General features: G+C 47.9%; 2 protein-coding genes across 2 annotated transcripts in view; both read right to left on the bottom strand.

Annotated features, from left to right (window-relative positions):
• Positions 1-362: 362 nt before the first annotated feature.
• LOC142587199 (neprilysin-1-like) lies at positions 363-8,511 on the bottom strand. The gene is made up of 2 exons (XM_075698076.1): positions 8,384-8,511; positions 363-1,359 (listed from the first exon to the last, which is right to left on the bottom strand). The coding sequence occupies exons 1-2, from the start codon at positions 8,507-8,509 to the stop codon at positions 1,021-1,023; spliced, it is 465 nt and encodes a 154-aa protein (XP_075554191.1). The 5' UTR covers positions 8,510-8,511; the 3' UTR covers positions 363-1,020.
• A 120-nt stretch (positions 8,512-8,631) lies between these two features.
• LOC142588882 (uncharacterized) overlaps positions 8,632-17,505 on the bottom strand; it is a 34,465-nt gene continuing 25,591 nt past the window's right edge. Inside the window, exons 7-9 of the mRNA XM_075700699.1 lie at positions 14,484-14,681; positions 10,662-10,891; positions 8,632-8,682 (exon numbers count right to left, since the gene is read on the bottom strand). Of these exons, the coding sequence (XP_075556814.1) occupies positions 8,632-8,682; positions 10,662-10,891; positions 14,484-14,681 (479 nt within the window). The remainder of the gene's footprint in view (positions 8,683-10,661; positions 10,892-14,483; positions 14,682-17,505) is intronic.

The following is a 17,505-nucleotide window of genomic DNA, read 5'->3' as shown; positions in this document are numbered from 1 at the left end:
CATCAAACCCAAAATAATCTCTTTAAAGCAGCTAAACGCAGCACTGCGGCACTGTGCGCGGTCTGGGAGCATGTCAGGACAGCTGAGGTTGACTTTTTATTGCATCTCCCTTTTATTCGTATTTGTGAATGTGTGACTTGATCCGCTGGGATTACCATATTGTCTTGACGAGTTATGTTTTCTGTGCATTGCGCTAACCCCTCCTTTCTGTTTTCTTCTTGAATAATATAGACACTGCTCCTTACTATAAAAACTTAAGTCGTTTTCTTTTTTTGTTGACATGCTTACCAGAGAGGGACAGCATCGGACGACGTGGTGTCAGCCCGTCTTGATAGGGAATGTTGCAAAGCAACACAGAGAAAACCTGGCAAACTCATGGATTTTAGAAATGTCAACTTGGTAGACACACTGATACACGACCGAGAAACACACCTCTATTTTTGCGCGACTGCCTTTATTAGGGAGCTTTAGATAGTCATAGCCTACCATAAAAACAACCCAGTTCCGGTTACGGCATATTATACACCATTTCTATTCCTTTGCATTCACCGCCGAAAAACACAACCTGTAGTTCTTGTGGTACACTAAGGCACGTGGGTACGCTATTGCTACGCATCGTCATTCTGGCTCGATAATCCGGGTGACGTGTTTGTCAAGAGCGAAAGCAAACGTACGTAAAGACTGCCAGGGGGGCCAGTCATGTTACTATCCACAGATGGTAGCGTACTTATAACAGCGCGCCCAGATGTACCTACCTCCTAGCTAAACAATTGTTCCGTGAGAGCGTAGCTTGCGATAACCGTGCACAAGCACTCAAAGTTAATCAATAGGAGCACGCGTTGTAACATCCGCTGTGCACAAGAAGTGGCAAACATTCCACGTGATGACCTGATCGCACGGCTGCAAAAACAAGAAGACATAAGAAGAGTTGAAAAGTAAACACAAAGAGGTCCTCGCGTCATAACCGCAGGCACAATCCAGCGGCTCGGCAAGCGATGAGTGAACGCATCGCCGCGTCTTCTACCAGAAGTCGCATCTGTCCGCGGGACTCATCAGGCTCCCGGTCTTGCAACGGAAGGCGGCCGCGAATTCGGGCATGTTTTGCAGAGGCACGACGCAGCGCGACCGGCCGGGCCAGTAGCGGCTGTCCGGCCTACGTTTCTCGACCAAGTCGCACCACTTGAGGCAGTGCGACACGAAGAAAGTCTTGTCGGCGCTCAGGTTGACGCCGGACAGCTTCCTGTCCTGCTCGGCGAGCGGCAGGCTTTTGTAGGCGGCGTAGGCCAGCTGGAGTCCGGCGTAGTCGGCGAAGCCTTCCGAGTCCGTTGTCGTGTCGAGCTGCCTGGCATTTTTCTCCGCCTGCGAATGAGAAAGTACGTACCACGTTCACATTGAGGAGGAGTTCTAGAGGAGTTATAGAGGTCTAGAGGGCGTCAGTACCCCCGCGGCCGCAGAGTGCGTACAGCGTCGTTGAGATTGCATCCAATTCTCCATCTTACCAGCTCCGATTGGCTCGAAAGGAAGCCTCTTTGATTGGCTCAAAACGCCGCCATAGGAGAATTTGGCGGTGACCAGGGTAGCGCACCAGCTGTCGAAGTAAGGCGAAAGCAAGGAGAGACTGCTATAAACGCTGTACAATAACTTGGTTACATGGCTAAAATAAAAAAATGGCGTAAATTGGTCTGTAACTAACACCCTTACACCCATAAAGGCCCATTAACGGTGTGAGTTACAGACAGATTTACACCCTCAGTTACTTTTAACGGTGTAGATTATTCAACAGTGTAGTGCAATCTCCCGCGCAGTCTCTTTTCTTTCTTTCTTTTTGCAGTTCTCAGCCATCGAATGGAGTTCGCGTGTCACTTTTTCAAGTCAGTGCGTCCTTCACGACACCGTACTTGTGCTTGACGTAGTCAGCACATCATTTTGAGACAATCGCGATGTATACCAAGCTCGAACGCGGTCCAGAACGTTTTGCGTTCTTTTCCGGCGAGCGACGACCCAGTGGCTGTCTCGCGTCTCGATTAGGTCCGGGGCGCGAGACTGCCCGCCCCGCAGCGGCGAGAGTGACTGTCAGATACCGACCGGCGCGGAGACGCCCTTTTCGGCAGAATTCGCCGCCGCCGAATTACGGTTCCGCGTTGCTCCGGACTGCGAATGTCTATTTGGGAACGTGTCTTAGGAAGTCAAGAGAAACAAACCACAGGCGTATATCAGAGAAAGAAAGAGAGAGAGAGAGAGAGAGCAACTGAAACTGCGGCCACTCAAGAGCAGCGCGAAGCTAAAAACAAAAATTTGAAGGTGAACCGAGCTTCAGTTCTACTCAATCAAAGAATGTCTTCCTGATTGACTTCGGGTGAGGATGGGGCAGAGTCAGCGCGCCTGGAACTCTATCGCTTCACTCCTCCCGTGAGAAGAGGGAGGTCGGACTGTTTGAACTTTTTAACGGCACTACCTTCAGGATCAGGCCAAAATTTGACCTTTGATCACGTGTTAAATTTAAAGAAAAATTCTGGGGTTTCACGGCCAGAACTGCGATCTGATTGTTATACATGCATTAGTGGCGGGAAAACGTTCATGGTGTAATGGTTACAGCGTCGGGCTTCTGAGCTAGAGGTTCTGTGTTCAAAGACGACCATCGATATATATATATATATATATATATATATATATATATATATATATATACACTACATCACGGCGAGCAGTGACCCTGTGGGCACACACACATGCGGGTTTCTTAGAAAGAAAGCTTCCCAGTTGAAAGTTTGTACGGGCCAGGGGATCAGACCAGGACCAACGCTTTTCAGGAATGACCGCTATACCATCTGAGGCTACTGGAAAGCTATGAGAGATCGAAAAGCCAGGCCTAGTGAATCGACAACTGGAAGCGCAGGTATGCGAAACATATGGCATATAGTAGGAATAGAATTTATTGATAGGAAAGACAGAGAGGTCGACCTGAGCTAGTGCGCTCTAGTCTGCTACTCTGCACTGGGGAAGAGGGAAGGGGAGTGAAAGTATTGGAATGGATGATGATGATAAGAGAAGTGGTGAGTGCTTATGTACATGAGACAGTTCCCTCGCTAGAGCCGCTCGTCGAGCTTGGTGTCCTGCAGAAACTCCAACAATACTTTTGTTGCACGCATTGAAATTGCAGTGTCAGGCCATGGGCCGAGGATAGCTTCCTCCGACAGTAGTTGCCTGCCAACACTGGCTAAGAAACTGTCTAACGTCCGTCGCTCCAGCATATATGCTGGGCAGTCGCACAGTACGTGTTGCAGTGTTTCGGGTATCTGGCAGTGTACACAATCAGGGCTGTTCGATTGGCCGATGAGGTGTGCGTAGCGACGGGTGAAAGCAACGCCGAGCCGAATCCTGTGTAGCAATGATGTTTTGCTCCGTGTAAGCTTCGGGGGCAAACAGAATTTACCGTCTGGGTCAATCATATGTAGGCGTCTGTGAATGTTATCAGAGTGGGCTCTGTAAGCCTTTGTAAGGTCCTGCATGAGTGCCTTGATCATGGAGTTGGTGTCAGGTCGCGAGTAGGCAATCCGTACTTCATCAGAGGAAGAGGAGGCCGATCTTGCCTCACTGTCAGCGAGTTCATTACCAAAAACACCACAATGGCTAGGCACCCATTGAAAGGTGATCACGTGGCCACTTAACTCGGCACTGTGATAAAGTTCGACGATTTCCAGCACGAGCAGATAGTATGGTCTTTTGTTTAAAAAGTATTTTAGCGCCTGTAGCGCTGATTTGGCATCGCACAATATTGTCCATTTATGGGGTGTCTGCGTTCTCATAAAACGGACAGCCTCCCGTATTCCTGCAAGTTCCGCAGCCGTAGATGTCGATTTGTGGTCTAATCGAAATCGTTGAGTAATTCCAAGTTCTGGGATGACACATGCGGCCGTTGTGGCAGATGGCGTGACCGAAGCATCGGTATATACTTGTACAGTCCCACTATATAAAGTAAATATATGGGACAGGGTGAGCTGCTTCAAGCCAATGGAGGAAACGTGAGATTTCTTCCTAATTCCGGGTATCTGAAGCCTCACTAGGGGTCTTGGCAATGTCCATGGAGGTGTCGCGGGGATGTCGGTTGCCTGGAATCTTGCAGGTACAATGCTTGCGTGACATGCAATAGCTTTAGAAAAAGCACAGTCAAGGTTGATGCTTGGAAGCGTTGACAGTGGATGGTGTGAGTGTCTGGTTAGCAGGCGAAGATAGGTTCGCACAGGTTCACAAGACCTGTATATGACGATAGGACAAGCCCGTGCTTCCGCTATTGTGCCCTTAGTTGACGTGCAGCGTGGCAAGCCAAGACATATCCGTAGTGCTTGAGCCTGAAGGCTCTCCAGCGTGCGTATACAAGATGGCCCCATGTTAGATAACACAGGCATGCTGTAGCGTATGTAGCCCACAAAAAGTGCCTGGTACACTTGGAGCAAACTTCGCTCAGAGGGGCCCCATCTCAGTCCTGATATTACACGAAGAACGTGTATGAAGTTAGTCAGTTTAGCCCTAAGCGCAGTAACATGTTTGGTCCAAGAAAGACTGCGGTCTATTATCACGCCAAGAAATCTGTGGTGGGTGACTAAAGGAAGCGCCGTTCCGTCGACAAAGATTGGATAATTTGACATCGATTTGCGCGTAAATGCCATGACTGCACACTTAGTTGCTGAGAGTTGCAGGCCTCTACGGCGCAAGTACTTCGCCGTTATGGTAACCGCACGTTGAAGCCTTGCACGCACTTGTGGACGTGTGACCCCGGATGACCAAATACAGATATCATCCGCGTACGTACTGATACGCGCTGTTTCAGGTAGCTCGTCTGCAAGGCCCACCAGTATCATATTGAACAATACTGGGCTAAGGACACCACCCTGCGGAACACCCCTGCGAACTTCATGTCTATCAGTCTCGCCATCCGAAGTGGACATGAAAATGGTGCGGCCACTAAGGTAACTCTGCAGCCATGCATACATCCGGCCACCAACACCAATATCCTCAAGCGCCTGAAGAATCGAATGGTGGAAGACGTTGTCGTAGGCACTTTTGATGTCCAGAAATATTGCGCATACCAGACGACGGCGTCTCTTTTCCTGTTGAACAGAAGATACTAGGTCGATCACACCGTCAATGGATGATCGGCCTCTTCTGAATCCATTGATGAAATCAGGAAGTCCACCACTTTTCTCGAGTAGCCATTCCAGTCTGTTCAGTACCATCCGCTCCATCACTTTACCGACACAGCTTGCCAAGGCTATTGGCCGATAATGTGAGAGATCATGCGGGCATTTCCCAGGTTTTAGCAAAGCCACAAAACGACTGCACTTCCAGTGATTAGGCACTGTTGCTGTGTCCCACGTAGAATTGTAGAGCGCCAGGAGAATTTCTCGAGCTTCTACTCCAAGATGACAAATCGCGGAGTATGTAATTCCGTCTGGTCCTGGACAAGTTGATCGGCGGGAAGAAGATATCGCAGCGTCGAGCTCGTGCATAGTAAAAGGCGCGTCCAGACGGTGATCACTAGATGACGGGAAAGTCAGTCGTGAATGGGTTGGTATATCGTTCGAGGAGCTCACGAGTAATTTGCAAAAGTCATCGGCGACCTCGACTTCACGCCGGCCTTGCCGTATGGCCACAGCGCTGAACGGGTGAAGCTGTTGTGGAGGCGAGCGAAGGCTTCGTACAATTTGCCAAATTCTAGAGAGAGGTTTTCTCGGATCCAGAGAGCCACAGAATGATTTCCAGCGTTGTTTGTCAAGCTTGTCAAGGTGGCGCAGGACATGACGCTGAGCCCGGCGTGATGCAGTGACGTCTAATGGTGATTTGGTCCTTCTGTATTTCCGTTCTGCTCGACGCCGTATCGCGCGAAGTCGGTCGTACTGGTCATCAATAGATGATCTTGGTGAAGGTGCGCTGAGGTGTTTTGTTGTGTCACGTAAAGTTGCCGCGATGACATCTTCAATATTGGATGGTGCTTGGACGGCTTGACATGCGGTGGTGACAGATTCTCGAAATGTTGGCCAATCGATAGAACGCACAGTGTGCGGAGCTGGGGGATGTAACCATTTCAACTGAACATATGTTGGTAGATGGTCACTTCCATGGTTGTCGAGATCAGTACACCATCGCGTAGACAGCAGGCTTTTTGAAACGAACGCAATGTCAAGACAACTGCTCCAGTAAGAGCCTCGAAGATATGTCGGTGAGCCATCGTTGATCACCATCAAGCCTTGACTAAGCATGAAGTCAGCTAAATCTCTACCGCGGGCGTTCGTCGAAGCAGAGCCCCACATGGGATGGTGGGCATTAAAGTCACCGATGACTACGTGGGGACCCGAACAAGCTTTCAGTATGGACAGCAAATATGAACAGTCTATGCTCGATGTTGGGGGTATATACCCGCCAATTACTGAGAGTGTGCGCCGCTTGTACTTCAGCGTCATGCAAACGTACTCGTTGGAAGCGTGTGCAGGAATGTCTTTACGAAGGCACGTTAAATTCCGACGAACAAACATGAGCACTTTGCTTAAATTGTGATCATTCCTTGACCACAGTGGCACATATCCAGATACACGTAGTAAAGACGTCATGTTTGGTTCACATAATACAGCCACGGGAAACTGGTATTTGAACATCCATTGCCGAAAGTCTGCGAGGCGGCCTCGTAGGCCTCTGGCATTCCACTGCATTCCACTGCATTATAGCAGATCTTCGTAATTGGTTTTCAAAAGAGAGCGCCATGATGCCTTATTGTAGAGCCGCGAGGAGCGGTTCCAAAGCATCTAGAACATGTAGCGCGGTCTTAGCAACCGGCGTCTGTAATCCGCAGAGAAGTGAACGCATCGTAGTTATCAGGTGTTTCAGCATACTTCGTACATTTTCATTTTCTGTCTTATCATTCTCAACCACCTTTGAAGACACATCACCCGACGCATTTAAGCCTGTTTGTTTCGGTGGGAGCGACGGCCAGTCAATGTCAGAGTCGGTCGGCGGAAGCGTCGTTTTATGCAGCGCATGTGTTCCACGTGCTGCTGCCGAAGAATGTACGTCGGGCCCGCATCTTGATCGCAGAAGCAAACTTGGCAAGCGAGGAGTTTGCCATGCGGTCGATGGTCCATCTGTATGGGAAGTACTCTTGTCGTGCTGTCGTCTGTGTCGCGATCGACGTCTGCGGCGGCGTATCGATGTAGCAGCCTGTCTGTGAGTGGAGTTGTCCCGCACCATCTTTCGAAGCACTGACATTTCGTCCTTGATTTTCTGGCAGTCTTTTGATGTCGCTTCATGTGGACCGGCGCAATTAGGACATTTTAGGGCAGTAGCATCGCAGCTATCATTTTGATGGGCCCCTCCACACCGTTGGCATTTTACGCCGCCCTTGCAAGCTGCGCTTACGTGTCCTATTTTGAAGCACTTCCGACACTGCACCAGTTTTGGCACGTAAGGGCGCACACGGTGTCTTACGTATCCTACTTTTACGTAGTCAGGTAATGTTTCAGAGTCAAAGACTAATTTAATACACCGGGATTGACCGAAGCGGTGAATCTGCACTATTGGTGCGGTGGAATTCAAAAGCCTCTGGAGGTCAGTGTCTGCGATTTCTTTGTCCACGTCAGAAATAACGCCAGTCGAGGTTCCTTTTCCATACGCAAAGAAGGAGCGCACTGGGATGTTTCCTAGTAGTGTGGCAGCCTTTAGCGTATCCAGAATTGACTTGTTGTTCACGTCCACCGAAAGGATGTTCCTCCGTGCGTTAATTCTGATCTCGTTGACTTGGCCTGGCGCAATTCGCTCAAAGTACTCTGTTAAGCTCGGCCTGTTCAAGGTATTCAGATCGTCGGTAGCTGTGGTAGGGACGTAAGCAACAGTGAATGATTGCTTACCACTGTCCTGCCTGGGCAACGATTCACTGTCTGTTGATATAAGTTCTACGGAAGACCCCAAGGTGGAGAAAGCTCTATGACCACGTACAGCATACATGATTTCATGCAGTTCATAGCACGCATTAAATTGGATCGAGTTGGCTGCGATGTTCGCAGCAAAGAACTGACTCCAAATATAGCGCAGTTTTTTTTGTACTCATACGCACGCGTTTCTTGTCAAAGTTTTTAACCAAAGACAGGACTGCCCAGTGGGAGCGACGAAAGCATTTTAAGCTGAGGAGGTGCAGGTAATTTGACTTTCCCCGAACTCTTCATTCTGAGTTCACCAAGTGTGGCAATGTAGAATGGGGTGCTGTGAACCATCGATGATGTGCAGCCGGCTATATTGTTATCCTGCAATGGGCAGATTTCCCTCATTCATCTTGGGCATTCACTCTTAAAACACTGTAATTCCTACAAAGCTCATTGGACCAGAAAGAGTCACTCACATTTTGGTACGATTTGCGAAGGCAGAGAACTTTGCGCTCGTACTCCTTCATCGTCGAACTGTTCTTGAAGTTGACTTTCTTTATGTCTTCGTCAAATGTGATGCCGTCGACGTCGTAACCATGCATGATCTCGTGCCCAACGACCTGCACGTGCCGTCCATGCATATTGCTTTGCAAGCGATCCGATATAATTATTATGCGACGTCATATGCGCAACTGATTTAGCTCGTTGTAAAAGCCGGCTGGCGCTATTTCGCGAAGCGCATCGGCTTTAACTGCACTAGCTGCAGCCGAGTTTCCTGAAATGCACGTGAAACACAGAAACGTTCTTAAAGGGACGCTAAAGGCAAGTACTAAGTCAAGCTGAAGTGATAGATTAGTGCTCGAGAATCTCTTAAGGCGTCACTGTTATCGCGAACGGAGCCTTAATAATCCAGAAATCGAGGCAAATGCAGGACATGATTTACGTACTCCCCCGGGACATTCAAGCACTCGCCCGATTACGACAGCACTCCTCAGTTAAATTCTGTCACTATAGTACTCAGCTACTCGTTGCAGAAAACACCCTCGTATTGTATAATAAGATGAAATAAAATGCTACTTGTCCCGTTCTATTTCATTTTTAGAAAAAAAAAACTCATTGCAATCACCCATGACAACGATGCGGGTGGTCGAAAGGTTTCGTTTTAACTCGACTCGCGTATATTGCTGCGCTGGTTTTGCTGGCTCGGGAAACTCGCACAAACTTCAAATAGCAGAGAATTCAACTTGCATGTGATGTCGCGGGATGGCCAAACGGTCTACCCTCTAAAAAAAGTTTACACCCTTTGGGGTGTATCTCTGCCACACAACAATAATCGTCATCTGCCTTGCTTGCGTTTCCTTTCTTGAAAACGCTGCGCCCGCTACTTTCCTGTCGGGAATGCTGTATCATGCTGATAACGCGCATGCCGTTCCTTACTGTAAAGTACCGGGCTCGCCACGTTAAATAAAGGAAATGCGGGCAAGAGAGATGACGTTTATTGTTGTGTGGCAAGATACAACTCAAAGGGTGTAAACTTTTTGTAGAGTGTACGCCACTTGACCAAAAAGCAGCTGCCGCAGCGAATCCGCCGCTCTGTCTTGGGTCGGTGCCGCCGTATGTCAGACGGGGATGCAATGTGCGGTGATGGCGTATGCAACGTCACCACTCCCCGGGTTCGGTGGCGGGAGATTTGAATTTCGAAAAAGCTATTCAGGCCCATCAGATCCGATTTTGTCGTAAACTAAGTCTTTGCACCAAACAAGCGTTGCGAGGTTTCTGGAAAGGTATTTAAACAGTCCACGTCGACTTAGTATTTCCCTTTAGTGTCCCTTTAAAGAAACACTGGTCTGAATTGAGCGAAATTTTTTTTTTGTTTCGAAGAAAGCGCGATTTTGTGTCAGATATCAAAGCCAGATATCAAATCACGTTCTGCCGAAACGAAACACGAAGTCCTCGAATAGGAGACAATAGATTCCAAATATAAGTCGTGTATTTGTTGAATATCCGCATAATCTTTCTAAATATACGGCAGGATGCAGGAGTATGTGATCAAGTGGCACACCGATGGCTTTTATTGTCCTGTGGACTGGAATATAAGAACGTTTTTCATTGTTTGCAACTCAAAGTATTTGGCAACGGATTATAGACTGTGTCATTGTTACTATAACGAGCCATTGATTTCCGGAAATAAAGTGAACATTTAACTATGTTAACAATTCAGTACAAGTGTACCCATAAACCCTCCATGAACTTCTTACAAAACATAAGAACGTGACTTTGCAAATTTTCTATGTAATTATTCGTGGCGGTTATATAACGTCATAGGCATTCGTCAATTGATTTACTTCAGGACTCAGCACCCAGCGTTGGCTAGGGCTTCCAGCCCGTACGACCACGTTGACCACGTTGTCACATAATCTATACGCCGAGGTATTGGGAGCGCCAGTCCTTCCCCTGTTGGCAGACATGATTGTGGCGCGGCACGATGGAGATGTGACAGCTAGTGACCAACGTGACGGACTCGATGCTCCACTTAGTTAGCCGTTTTCGATGGGATAATTCTATACAAAGTGGCAAGCTATAGTGTAGTCTACTAGACGTTTATGGAACGTCTATAAAATGACTGCTACAAGATGTTTGCAATATGACGTGTACATTACGTCTTGAACCTGACGTCTACGTGACGTCTAAAGACACGTGCACGAAAGCTTGGTGGCATTTGCGCACACGCGGCCTCACTCCCTCTCAGCTTACCTGCCCTAGTCCTCCATAGTTGAGCGCTGCCGTTCCGTCAGGAAAGTACATGGGCGGCTGAACGATTCCCGCCTGAATCGTTATGCTATTCAAGCCCGAGCTGTAGTAGGCATTGGCGACACCGGTGGTGAAGTTCTCGGTAGCGTTCTCTTTGAACGTGCGGCTGGTGAAGTGCCTGTGCGTCTCCAGGTAAGGTTTCACGAAGCCCACCCCAGTGTCCGGGAAAGTCGCTGCGCCCATATGTCGGTCGCAAAAGTGAAAGACAAAGAAAATCATTTCGTTCACGGCCTGCAAACCGCCTGGTAAATTTGTATACTTACGAAACTCAAACGTCAACAGGAGACGCTATTAATTCTCTCCCCACGTATTCGCGGATATTTACTAAAGCCATACTCAGTAATGCTAAGAGATGCATTTTAGAGCGGTATATGGCAATATCGTTCAAAACGCATGTAACACTTGAAACGGGTCCCACTGTCGGGATATTTGTCTTCAGTGCGCTGTTACACAGCTATAAAGTGGTGATACATTTTATTTACCACTATAAGGACCCAAGTATATGCCCAATGGTCGGTATAACTTATATACCTATGTGGCTGGCCATACGGTAATAAAGGGTAGCCGGAGATTGTCGGAATATATACAGGTTGACCATCTTTAAGTTTTACGAAATTTTTATTGATGGCCAGCTGTTGCAGATAACAAAATTTTAGTTGTTGAGCTGGATTATTCAGAAAAGGGGTCATTAATTTCACAATAAATCGAAATACATATTGAACTAATTAACATAATTAAATGCTCTACTTATCTTAAACATACCGCAAATCGGGTGAAGTTCCTAGAGAATGCTAATCGCATTGAAAGAGCGTTGTAACTGCCCCCCCCCCACCAATTTTCACAGCATTCGCATTCTTGGTAGGACTGCAGTTGGTTAATAGCTCATATTGTAATTTACGAGCTTGCAAGGCTTGTCCACATGGAATCAACTTCCAGAATGTCGCCAGTTTGAGATATGCGCCGTCAAATTCGCCGTAAAAATGCACTTCGTTCCACTTACTTTTTTAGCAAAATGCTCTGTTATGCACTGAAGCACAAAAGTAACTGGAATGCCCATGTATTCCATTCTACACTTTGGGAAATACAGGGTGCTTTTTTTTTCAGCAGCAAATAAAAAAAAAATTCCTGTCGCATATAGCACAATTCTAACCCCTGACCTAAATTACTCGATTAGATGGCCATTACTTCTACAAGAGGTCAAAACACTTTTAAGTGTTTTCCCATTCACATTCTCTGCATGACAGCAGTTCGTTAACGGTATATTTGACAACACCACTGACTAAACATAGTATTCGCTGCTACTAATGGGTCTCAGCTACCAATTGAAAACGCAGTTGAGCACCACCCGACACAAACTTTCCAGCCTGTGTGACACATGCATCGGAACACCTCCGGCATAATCCAAAGTGTTTTCCTTGTTAGTAACGCTACTAACTCACCGTAACCATGTCAGCTGACGTATTTCCCTCACCAGTCCACATAGCGAATTTGGTTATACGCTGGAAGTTGTTACGTGCCCTCCGGCGAGCGTTCTGCCGCAAGAATTTTTCAAATTGGTTAATAGACGTGATAGACGTATTTTCAGTGCCGCGAACCCATGATTTCAGGAGGGGGGGTGCCACTGTCAAGACAGACTCTCGCTCCAGTTGCCCCGTCTAGCCTCCGCAAGCGAAATTCCTTGCCTGCCCTCTCCCGTAGATGAGCTCGAGGACCGCGTGACGCATACGACGCAAGCACCGCCATAACTTTTCTTTTTTTACAGCGAAAGCTGTATACGGACTAAGCTTCCGTAGTTTCTCGGTGTCCGTCAACAGAAAAAAAAAGTGATCGTGCGGGCCGATCCTGGTGAAAGTGCAGAAAGGGTCCAAGCTCAATGACACGTACCCCTGTGGGCTCGGGAACCTGTCCCTTAAATTTCATACGAAGGCCGACCCCGAAGATTGTGCAATATCGGGCCGACTCGCGGCCGAGGTGAAGTAAGCGTTAAGCACCCCCCCCCCCATACATGGGCTGATCCCGAAGGTAGTGCAATGCCGGGCCGACCCACGGCAAAGGTGAAGCAGGCGTTAAGCCCTCCCCATACGTGGGTCCATCCCGAAGGTAGTGTAATGCCGGGACGACGCGTTTCGTTTGAGGGCTTTGACTGTCGTCAACTTTCGTCTTTCCATCTTCAAAGAGTGGAATGGTTGTCACTTTTCTCCCACTCATTATTTCTTTTTTTCTTCGCGGCGCACTTCCGCTGACGGTCTCGCGCGCAAGCTGTTGGGTTTGTCTCGTTTAACGGCGCACACGATTTTGGACGCTGTGCATGAGAACAATTGACTAGCGATATCAGTCAATAGAGACTTTTAGCTTGTACGCTATTCCGGTAAACGGGATCGGTTTGGGCGGATTACCGGATGGTCGGGGCGTAAACGTGAGCGGCCGTAGCCGCCTGGTGTTGTAGAGCTCAACCAGACAAACGCATAGCTAAAACTGCAGTAACTCACCATATCCTGCTTCGCCACTCGTGCAAATTTTTGGCAGCGGCGTAATTGTGAACACGATTACGCCACTGTCGAAAATTTACGCCAGCAGCTAAGCAGAATATAGTAATCAGCTCTGTGTTTGTGTGGTTGAGCTGTGCGCCACCAGCTGGCGCCACCAATCTGGCCGCTCAGGTTGACGCCCCCGCTAAACCGGAAAACCGCCCGCGCTTGCCCGAATACCGGACATGCTAAAAGTCTCTAATGCTACACGAACGCTAAGCAACACCGGAATACGGTATAAAATGGCACAGTTTCGGTGTTAGCGCGCGCGACTGGATGAGGTGCTAGGAAACAGACGAAACGGATGTACGCCCTTGAGCAAAAGTATACGGACCAAAGGGTCTCCGAAAAAAAACTAAATTTATTTGCAATTAGCACGCATAATCGGAAATTGACGAGTATACTGGAAAGTTCACAATACCAAGTTTGGACTGCAGTACTCAATTTCAAGTTGCATTCACAGGCTGAGGAAAAAAAAATCGACTTCATTGCGCAATACCTGGTCTGTTCACGGGTGTACATATCTCTTGCTACGGTGCGAAGTAAAAAAAAAACACAGACATTCGGATCGTAGATTATATTATTTCTCTAAACTTTAGTGTATTAAAGGAACAGATCAAACAAATAACTGCTGTTGCCTCGGATAATTCTCTAAGTCACGTGTCACTATCAGCGACGTCACAGCACTACCACTTACGTATTCGCACATGCTGATATACGTCATCCCCTCCCCCCTCCTTCCATAATCTTGGAGTGCTGCGTCCGCGAGGAGACTGGCAAATGACGTTCGGATCGAAATTTCAGCTCTTTCCACGAGGCGCGTAGCGATGTAATACATAGCAGGCGCGATGGTTAGTCGCGCATTGTATGCATGGCGCTTGTCAGCTCACAATGGCCAGACCTACTGAGGGGCTCCTTTATTAAACGTACGCTATCGACGTTATTAGTTCTGCGTTTACCAACTGCGTGCAGTTGGTAAAGGCAGAACCAACTGCAGTTACATCATTACTGCAGTTACACCGAAGTAGTCATGAGTGCTACGAGAACCAGGTGGTAAGTGCAACCTCTCTCTCTCTCTCTCTCTCTCTCGTTTTTTAAACAGTGAATCATTATATAGGAATGTAAATCGGAAGTGTCGTATGCCGGATGCCGCCCGTTGTAATCTGAACAATTACGTGTTCGCTTCGCGCGCGCGCGGTCATCAGGTGGCGCTCGCGCGCGTTCGTCGCGTGCTCACCGTAAAACTGTTCCAACTCGGAGGCGTTCTCCAGGTGCTTGGGGTAGCCCATGATGAGCTTCAATTTCCGGGCCTTGCCCAGGGTCACGTTGCGCACCGGGTCCACGATCCACACAGTGTTGGACAGCTTGTCCGCCAGCGTTCCGATCATGCGGAGCGCCATCGTCTTCGCGGCAGAAAACGCTCTTTGAGGAGTGTCTGAAAGATGAGCCGGGGAGCGCATGCGTGAACGAGAGCGGCCGGATCAGTGAACATAAAACTGAAAAGAAACGCTCAAGAAATTTGTACGATGTAAATCTTGAAGGGACAACTACGGGTAAAAAAAAAAAAGAAAGAAGTTTGGAGCTGTGTTAGTAAAGTACTCTCCTACAATCCTCCTGAAAGAGAAACTGTCGTCTTCAAACAAAGCAGCCCTTGTAAGCCCTCCGCCCCCTTGTTTCCCCCTCCCACCACAAAAAAAAAAAAACGAAAAAGAAGAAGCTAGAGTTGAAAGGCGGATGGCGGCGCCACCTTGAAGTTTCTGTACAAGTTCGTCGTGACGTCAATGAATTTTCATGGCTTGGGCACAGGCCTAGTTTTTTGTTGTTGTTGTCATGGGTGAAGATGGAGTAAATTTGTATTCTGAAAAACCGAGTTATTGAACTTCGCGAGCTTCAAGAACATTAACTAAGTAACAATAGCCCAAATTATGTGAAAACACTTTGAAGTTCGTGACGTCACACTGACGTTTCCCGGTGCTAGAGTTTCGGCGCGTAAATAAATAAAACGAGAAATTGAGCTTCGCTTTCTCTTTTTATAATCGACCTATATAGTACGCAGTCCAAACTTCTTCAGCAGACAAATTTCGATATGCAAGGAAAAGATACATGCACGCAACTCGAATTTTGTGCGGTCACTTGTATTCATTTCTCACACCCTCTGACGTAACCGCTTTCGCTGCCAATGTTAAGCTCTTGAAGCGCCTACGCAGATGAAGCTTGCACTTTATAGCGCTTTATAGTTGTAGTGTTCTCTTTACAACTCCGTCTGTTTCCATTAATATACTAAGTATAGTAAATCAAAATAACACGAAATCTGGCTTTATCAATTTCTTGCTGCGGTAGGGTGGTTATCGCAACTAATTTTTGTATTCAATAAAGGAGGAGTGAATGGTAACGTCGATGATGCTTCTGGGCCCTGCAACACATTTTTTTTTCTATCGAAGTCGAGAAACGCATTTGCAGTTAAAATACACTATGTAAGAAATACTTTGCAGCAAAAGGTACTGATGGCGATTATTGTTGTGGAACAAGATACGCCCCAAAGGGTGTAATGGTTTTTGGGAGTGCACTCTTACACTCTACATTCTTAAAACGGTTGCACCCTTTGGGGTGTATATTTGTCCCACAACAATAATCGTCATCTGCCTTGCTTGCGTTTCCTTTGCTGAAAACTCGGCGCTCGCTACTTTCCTGTCGAGAATGCTGCGTCACCCTGATAACGCGCATGCCGTTCGTGACTGGAAAGTGCCGGGCTCGCAGTGATAAAGAAAGGAAACGCGGGCAACACGGATGGCGATTATTGTTGTGGGACAAGGTAGGCCCCAAAGGGTGCAAATTTTCTAAGAGTGTAAGAAAAGTTTTACACCTTTTGAGTGGTATCTAGCCTCGCAACAATAAACGTCATCTGTCTTGTCCGCATTTCCTTCCTCTAACGCTGCGAGCCCGGTACTTCCCAGTAAAGAACCGCATGGGCGTTATCGGCATGACTTAGCATTGCCGACAGGAAAGTAGCGAGCGCGGCGTTTTCAAGAAAGGAAACGCAAGCAAAGCAGATTATGATTATTGTTGCGTGGCAGATATACACCCCAAAGGGTGTAAACTTAGTTCAGAGCGTAGACCAATGTAGACCCGTTAGGACGTGTCTTGTTCCGCAACAGTAATCTCCATCAGTCATGCCCGCATTCCCTTTCTTTAACGCAGTGGGCTCGGTACTTCCAGGTCACGAACGACATGCGCGTTATGATCATGACAGAGCTTTCTCGACAGGAAAGTAGCGAGTGCAGCGTTTTCAGGAAAGGACACGCTAGCAAGAGAGATGACGATTATTATGGGAAGATAAGCCTGATAGGGTGTAAATTTAAGAGTACAGTTGAGTGTTTCGAAACTAGTCGATGAGCAGGGTGGCCGTTGTATTAGAAAGTTATAGCTCAGCGAGCCAGCGGGCCCAGGGGGCCCGCTGCCTTGCTGATCTACAACTCTCTATTAATCCCTACTCGGGCAGCCGTGCCCGAGTGCGAGCAGACGACAGCCGGTTTCTTCCGGAAGTGCGTAACGCTAATTTAAATTCGCAACGCAGACTTTCACTTTTGGCCGTTTACTAAACTGCGTCACTAACTATGCACAGTAAGAACGGGAAGAAGCGCATTGACCTAGTCGGTTCTTCACATTGAAGTGAGAACGGCGATATGGAGGCTATGGTCCACATCAGAAGTTGTTTGCAGCACTACCGAAGGTATGTGGCGTACACAGGCAATATCCTTGCGCAGCCGAATATAGACCCGGTCGTAAGTGTCAGATTATTGGTGGGATCCGAGCTTTTGTTGTTGCTTGGTACATGATACGTTCCTGCGATACGCGGCATGTTAGGACCTTTCCGCGTGCACGTCAGATACTCCGTGTTTTGCCGTGGCAGTGTGCAGACTACGCCGCGCGGATGAACGTCGAACGTTGATCTGTTGGCGCGTCTACCCCGGTTCGTGTGGTTGGAGCACATGCGGAGAAGGGCCTAAGCTACCTGGTTTCACAGTAACGTATCAGGCAAATTTCTTTCCCCTTTTTTATGGGGTTTAAGAGCCAAAACCACGATCTGATTATGAGGCGCGCCATAGTGGGCGACGTGCGGAAATTTGGACCACCTGGGGTTCTTTAACGTGCACCTAAATCTAACTACACAGGTGTTTTCGCATTTCGCCCCCATGGAAATACGGCCGCCATGGCCGGGATCCATCACGCAAAGCTAAAAAAAAAAGCTCTCTAAAGGG

This window comes from Dermacentor variabilis, chromosome 7, assembly GCF_050947875.1.
Source record: "Dermacentor variabilis isolate Ectoservices chromosome 7, ASM5094787v1, whole genome shotgun sequence".
In the NCBI taxonomy this organism is placed as follows: Eukaryota; Metazoa; Arthropoda; class Arachnida; order Ixodida; family Ixodidae; genus Dermacentor; species Dermacentor variabilis.
This window is presented reverse-complemented; position numbering and strand designations above follow the sequence as displayed.